Source organism: Passer domesticus, chromosome 8, assembly GCF_036417665.1.
Source record: "Passer domesticus isolate bPasDom1 chromosome 8, bPasDom1.hap1, whole genome shotgun sequence".
Lineage (NCBI taxonomy): Eukaryota > Metazoa > Chordata > Aves > Passeriformes > Passeridae > Passer > Passer domesticus.
The window spans coordinates 5,841,002-5,847,591 of record NC_087481.1 but is presented as its reverse complement, the minus strand read 5'-3'; the positions used below and the strand labels follow the sequence as shown (position 1 = coordinate 5,847,591).

Here is a 6,590-nt window from a genome sequence, read left to right as displayed (position 1 = left end):
CTTAACTTGGAGTTCTTGAGAAGCTTTTTGAGCACACTCCAAGGGACTGAGTTTGATGCAAAGAGCACCAAAGCCCCAGAGGGTCATTAAAGTCCTGCTGCTGTGTCTGTGCTGCTGAGCTGGGCCAGGCTCCTGGCCCAGAGGCAGCTCCTGGCAAGGGCAGCACTGCAGAGAGACAGCTCTGGCCAGGAGCAGCTCCTGTGCACAGCCCAGCAGGGCTGGGGCACTGCCAGGGCAGCTCAGGGACACCAGCAGGGCACAGCCAGAGCTGACAGGGGCTCAGCACTGGCAGGGGCTGGGGGATGTCCCAGAGGGGGCTGTGTCACAGCGGCACCTCTGTGGCTGTGTCATGGAGGCACAGGGCAGCTGTGATGTCAGCAAGGGGCTGTGTGACAGCACAGAGTGGGCTGGGTGAGGTCACAGGTTGGGCTATGACATCACAAAGTTTGTTGTGTGAGGTCACTGAGCAGCTGCAGCATCATAGAGGAGACTATGTGACATCACAGAGCAGGCTGTGACATCATGGTATGGCTGTATGACATCATAGAGGAGACTGAGGTCAAAGTGTGTGCTGTGACATTAGAGAGTGGCAGCATGACATCACAGAGAGGGTTTTGTGACATCACTGAGGAGGTTGTGACATCACAGAGCTGTCTGTGACATCATGGAGTAGGGTATGAGGCCACAGAGCAGATCCGGACGTAACAGCTGGTGGCTCTGTGCCATCAGCGAGTGGGTTGTGACATCACTAGGTGGCTGTGTAACATCCTAGAGAAGACTGTGACATCACAGAACAGACTGTGACATCACAAAGCAACTTTCTGACATCACAGAGTCTTCTGGGACATCAGAATGCAGCTGCATGACATTCCAGGGTGACATCCCAGAATTGGCTCTGTGACAAAACAAGGGTGCTGTATGACATCCCAGAGTGGGCTGTGACATCACAGGTGGCTGTGTGACATCCAAGGGGTTGTGTGACATCACAGGGTGGCTACTTGTCCCTGCTCAGCAGCCTGGCAGGAGCTGCCCCATGGTCCTGCCCTTGGCATTGCACATCCCCACATGCCAGTGCCCATCCCGGGAAGAGCCCTGAGCAATGAGGGAGAGACAGGATGTGCCTGGCCAGGGGCTGGAGCTCAGGCCTTGGCCCTTTGCATTCCTGAAACACATCCAGGTTTATTCAGCACCAGAGACACCTTTCCCTTGTTTGTCCCCAGCTGTCATCTCTGCCTCCAGTGTTCTGCTCTGACTGGAACCTGGGGACACTTTCACAGTCATGTCCCTCAGTGGGACCCATTAAAACTTCAAGAAACTTTGGAGTTTCAATTTAACTTTGAGTTCTGGAGAAGTCTTTTGAAGGCTCTCTCAGGGACTGAGTCTGATGTAAACAACACCCAAGTCCCAAGAGGGTCATTAAAGTCTTTGTTCTGTGTCTGTGCTGCTGAGCTTTCAAGGAACAGCTCTTCCCAGGACCAGCTCCTCTCCCAGCCCGGCAGGGCTGAGGGCTCTGCCTGCAGGCACTGAGGGGACAGGAGGCAGGCAGAGACAGACTGAGGAAGTCATTGAGCTGAAACTTCACTGGGGGAAAGATCTTCACAGCCCTCCACATGGTGAGTCAGTGGATGCAGGGCAATGTCCCCTGTGCTCCTGGAGGGATCTCCTGAAGACAGCACACCCCACAGCCTGGGGGATGTGCCAGGAGGACTCTCCCAATTTCTCTGTGGCAGGGGAGCAGGAGGAGGAGGATGTACTGCAGAGCGGGGCTGCCCTGGGCACCCTCAGAGGGACAGGGCAGGATGGCTCCTGCTGCCAGGGTGGCTGCAGGGGGTGAAGCTGGGGCTGCAGCCAGGACTGCCCAGGGCTGTCCTGCAGAGCAGGTCCTGCTGCCCTCAGGGCTCTTGGCCAGCCCCGGGGATGTGCCACCTGCCAGGGGCAGCTCTCAGCCTGCCTGGCAGCTCCCCATGGGCACTGCAGGGGAGCTGTGGGGGCAAGGAGTGACTCCTGCCAGGGCAGGTCCTGCTGCAGTGGAGAGGGTGCTGTGTGGGCCAGGGCTGCTCAGAGCTCCAGCTCACGCCCAGCTCATTCCTGAGGGGACTTTTCATGAGCTCATTCAGGGCAGGGGTCTCCTGCTTGGGTCTCTGCTTTCCTGAATCTGTGCTCCCACTTTTCCCTGGCTCAGCTTGGTGGCAAGGGAAACTCAGCTGTGCAGGGCAGAACAGGGGCTGAGGCTCTTAAACAATTACCCTGAGTTTTTCTGGGAACCTCAGCAAGTGCCCCTCACCCCTCCCCAGCCTCTAGGCCCATCCAGCATCACCTTTCCATGGTGCCCAGGCTGGGGGAGCTGTTCTTTAATCCCTGCAGCCCTGAGCAGCTGCAGGGCAGAGCTGGCCCAGGGGCTGGGCTGGGCTCTGGCAGCTCTGGCAGGGAAGGAGCCCGGGGCCACAGGAGCAGCTCGGGCTGGGACAGCTCCAGCAGCAGAGCAGTGGGCAGGGAGGGAGGGAGGCAGTGCTGAGGGAAGCCCTGCTGCAGGGCAGATGTGGCACTGCCAGCCCTGCCCTGCAGGGCAGACACTGCCCTCAGCAGCACAGCTCTCGTGTCCCCTCCCTGCCAGCACAGCCCTCAGCCCGGGGGCTCGGGGCCCTCAGTCCCTGCTGGGCTGGCAGAGCAGCCCCAGAGACGAAGGGCATCTCTCCTGCCATGTGCCCATTCCCTGTTGACAGGGCCTGAGGGCCACTGCCCTGCCCCGGTGCTGCCTGGCAGGGGCTGGGCAGGGCTGGGCAGGGAAAGGCTTTTCCCAGGCCCGGCTCTCTCTCTCCTCACCTTGCCCAGGTGCTCCTGGCATTGCTGAGGGGCTCTCTGGGATGGCAGTTACAGCTGCAGGGTCAGGCCCAGCCCTTGGGCTCCTCCTGTGCAGGCTGAGCACAGCACTGGGGTGTCCCAGCTCCCTGTGCCCGGGGAGCTCTGGGCAGGGCAGGCTGGCAATGAGCCAACTCTCCTCAAGGAATGCCATGGACATGACCCTTGGTGTGTCCTCGAGATGCCATCCAAGCTGTGAGCTGCCTCCAGGGGACACTGAGGGACAGGAGTGTCCTTGGCCAGAGTGGGGCTGAGACTCTGAGAAAGGCTGAGCCAGTTTGCTCTGCTGTGGGTCCCTCTGCTCCCAGCTGTGCCAGGCTGATTTCCAGGGGAGCACAGGGACTGCCCTGGATCTCAGAAATGGCAGCTGGGGACAGATGGGGTGACAGAGCAGCTCCCCTCACCCTTCACTGAGTCACAGCCACTGCTCTTGCATTGCTCAGTTCTCTCTGATCTCCCTGGGCACAGCAGGAAACCCTCTCAAACTGCCTTTGACTGCCACTGTTCCTTAGCCCTGGGACAGGAGATGCAGCAGAGCTCCTCTGCCTCAGGACCAGTTTGGGCTGATGAAGTCCAATCCCAGGACTGGCCCCTGTCCCTGTTCCCCTGACCTCACTGCTGCAGAGCAGAGCTGACCCCTCGATGTCCATGGGCAGAGCCCCTGCTCGTCACAGCAAAGGGGCCAGATCCCAGCAGAGCTCCAGGCACAGGGCTGAAGGAAGGGCTCTGAGAAAAGGAAAATTGGATGGCACAGAGCAGCAGGGGCAGAGGTGGGAGAAAGGGCTTGAACATTGTTTGGCAAAGTCAGCCCTGACTCGTCACTGTGTCCTCCTTGAACAGGACTGCATGGCCAGCCCCAGCAAATGTCCAACAGCAGCTCCATCAGCCACTTCCTCCTGCTGGCATTGGCAGACACGCGGCAGCTGCAGCTCCTGCACTTCTGCCTCTTGCTGGGCATCTCCCTGGCTGCCCTCCTGGGCAACGGCCTCATCATCAGCGCCGTAGCCTGCGGCCACCACCTGCACACGCCCATGTTCTTCTTCCTGCTCAACCTGGCCCTCAGCGACCTGGGCTCCATCTGCACCACTGTCCCCAAAGCCATGCACAATTCCCTCTGGGACACCACCACCATCTTCTACACAGGATGTGCTGCACAGCTCTTCTTCTTTATGTTTTTCATATCAGCAGAGTTTTCCCGTCTGACCATCATGTGCTACGACCGCTACGTGTCCATCTGCAAACCCCTGCACTACGGGACCCTCCTGGGCAGCAGAGCTTGTGCCCACATGGCAGCAGCTGCCTGGGCCAGTGGCTTTCTTAATGCTCTTATGCACACAGCCAATACATTTTCCCTGCCCCTGTGCCATGGCAATACCCTGGGCCAGTTCTTCTGTGAAATCCCCCAGATCCTCAAGCTCTCCTGCTCCAAAGCCTATCTCAGGGAACTTGGGCCCATTGCTGTTAGTGTCTGTTTATCATTTGGTTGTTTTGTGTTCATTGTTTTCTCCTATGTGCAGATCTTCAGGGCTGTGCTGAGGATCCCCTCTGAGCAGGGACGGCACAAAGCCTTTTCCACCTGCCTCCCTCACCTGCTTGTGGTGTCCTTGTTTATCAGCACCGGTACGTTTTCTCACCTGAAGCCCCTGTCCATCTCCTCTCCATCTGTGGATCTGTCAGTGTCAGTTCTGTACTCGGTGGTGCCTCCAGCCCTGAACCCCCTCATCTACAGCCTGAGGAACCAGGAGCTCAAGGCTGCAGTGCGGAGACTGATCACTGGATGCATTCAGGAACATTAAAGTGATTGCCGATTTCTGCAAATCACTTGTAATAAAAATCATCTTTGATACTTCTTGTTGGTTTCAATTTGGAGGTTCCTTTTCTTTAAGTTTTTAATATTATCCAGAAAAAAATGTCAGTGTTTGTGCCAGTCTCTCATTTTTTTTTTCTCTCCATCATCCCTGAGACTACAGACTGAGTCAATGAGGGGCTGTGCTCTCCGTGGCTATAAACAAACTAAAGAATCTCCCAGCAGAGATTTCTGCAGAGATGCCCTTTTGTTGCCTTCTCTGGAGCTGCAGCAGCAATGTCTGTGTGCAGAGCTGGGGCAGATCAGTGCTGGCCCAGCAGCTGTGCCCAGCAGCAGCAGCAGCACTTGGTGTTGCCAGTGCTGCTGCCGTGGCCCTGCCCCGCTGCCCTGGTGGCCCTGGTGTTGCTGCAGGGCCTGAGTGCTCTCGGGGCCGGGCACAGTCCTGGGGTTGGCAGTGCCGGGGCTGCAGCAGGGACAGGCCATGGGCACTGCTGGGGCAGCGCTGACGCCTCAGGCCAGGCCCTGGGGGCTGCAGGCTCCTTGCCCAGGCTCTCTCAAGAACACGGCCAGGCCAATGCTCAGCACAGAAAAGCCCCAGGCTGAGCAGCCCCAGGCTGGCCGTGGGCAGGCTGGGGGCAAACAGCATGGCTGGGGCTCTGCAAGGGCCCTGGGGGAGATGGGAAGGAGCAGCAGAGCAGGGGCTGATCCATCCCCAGTGCGCTACACAGCCCAGGGCAGCGTCCCAGAGCGTCCTCATGGAGCTGCCAACAACATCCCCCTCTGCAGCCCTGGCCTCTCCCCCAGCTCACACAGGTGCCGCATCCCTGAAGGCACAGCCACGGCAGCACTGGCTCAGGAGCCCCTGTTTGCATTGCACAGAGCAGGCGGGAGCACCCCCATGCTGTTGCTTGTGGGGACATGAACCTGAGGGAGCACAAATGCCATCAGCCCCTGGGGCCAGCAAGGGCTGGAGGACACCAGGGAAACCACTCAGCTTTGTCCTGGCCTCTGCAGTCAGCCAGAAAGTTTGTTCCCATCAGCTGGGAGTTTCCTGTGCCACTGCAGACGCTGTTGCTCAGAGCCAGGGCTGCCTGGCAGCCATCCCCAAACTGTCCTGGGCATTTCCTTGGCTTCACCTTTGCTTCCTTTACTTTTCCTTCTACAAATGTCTTCCTGTTTCCCAGCCCTGTTCCCTCCCCTGCAAACAGCCCATCCCTGTTTGCCCTTTCCTCTCTGGCCCCACTCCCCATTCCAGTTCCTGACTTGGCACCATGGGAACATCCCTTGGGGAGCAGGATCATCCTCCAAGTGCTGCAGGAATTGTCTGCAGGCTCCTGCAGTGCCTGGTGCTGCTCCCTTGCCAGAGGCACCCCAGGCCAGGGGGGCACATCTGGGCTGCTGTGTCTGCCTGTAGGGCTCCCTGTTCTGGGCAATGAGGAGGAGCTGCAGAGGCTCTGCAGGACTGACAGGATGGGCTTTGGGGCTGGCAGGAGAAGGTGAGGCACCTGGGCTGCTGGAGCTTCTGAAGAGGAGGCCCAGGGCTCATCCTGCAACTGCTCCAAAGGTGGTTTCAGAGAATCCCAGAATCAGCAAGGTTGGAAAAGACCTTGGAGATAATCAAGTCCAAACTCTGTCCTGACACTGACTTGACTTCCCTGAGCCTCCTCTTCTCCAGGATAAACAACCCCAACTCCCTCAGCCGTTCGTAACAGCTCTTGTGCTTCAGACCCCTTTACCAGCCTTGTTGCCCTTCTCTGGACATGCTCCAGCCCCTCCATGTGCTTCATAAATTGGGGGCCCAGAACTAGATATAACACTGGAGGTGCTGCCCAGCCTCTGCTGAGAACAGGATAAGAATCACTGCGCTGCTCCGCTGGCCATACCATTCCTGATCCAGGCCAGGAGCCATTGGCCTTCTTGGCCA

The 6,590-nt window shown here is 58.4% G+C and overlaps 1 protein-coding gene across 1 annotated transcript; it reads left to right on the top strand.

Moving 5' to 3' along the window:
• The first annotated feature begins 3,722 nt into the window (after nt 1–3,722).
• LOC135306200 (olfactory receptor 14J1-like) lies at nt 3,723–4,655 on the top strand. Its single transcript, XM_064429793.1, has one exon. The coding sequence runs from the start codon at nt 3,723–3,725 to the stop codon at nt 4,653–4,655; it is 933 nt and encodes a 310-aa protein (XP_064285863.1).
• Nucleotides 4,656–6,590: the final 1,935 nt, after the last annotated feature.

Excerpts from the sequence above, each read along its gene's own strand:
- LOC135306200 (XM_064429793.1), top strand. The coding sequence starts at position 3,723 with ATGTCCAACAGCAGCTCCATCAGCCACTTCCTCCTGCTGGCATTGGCA.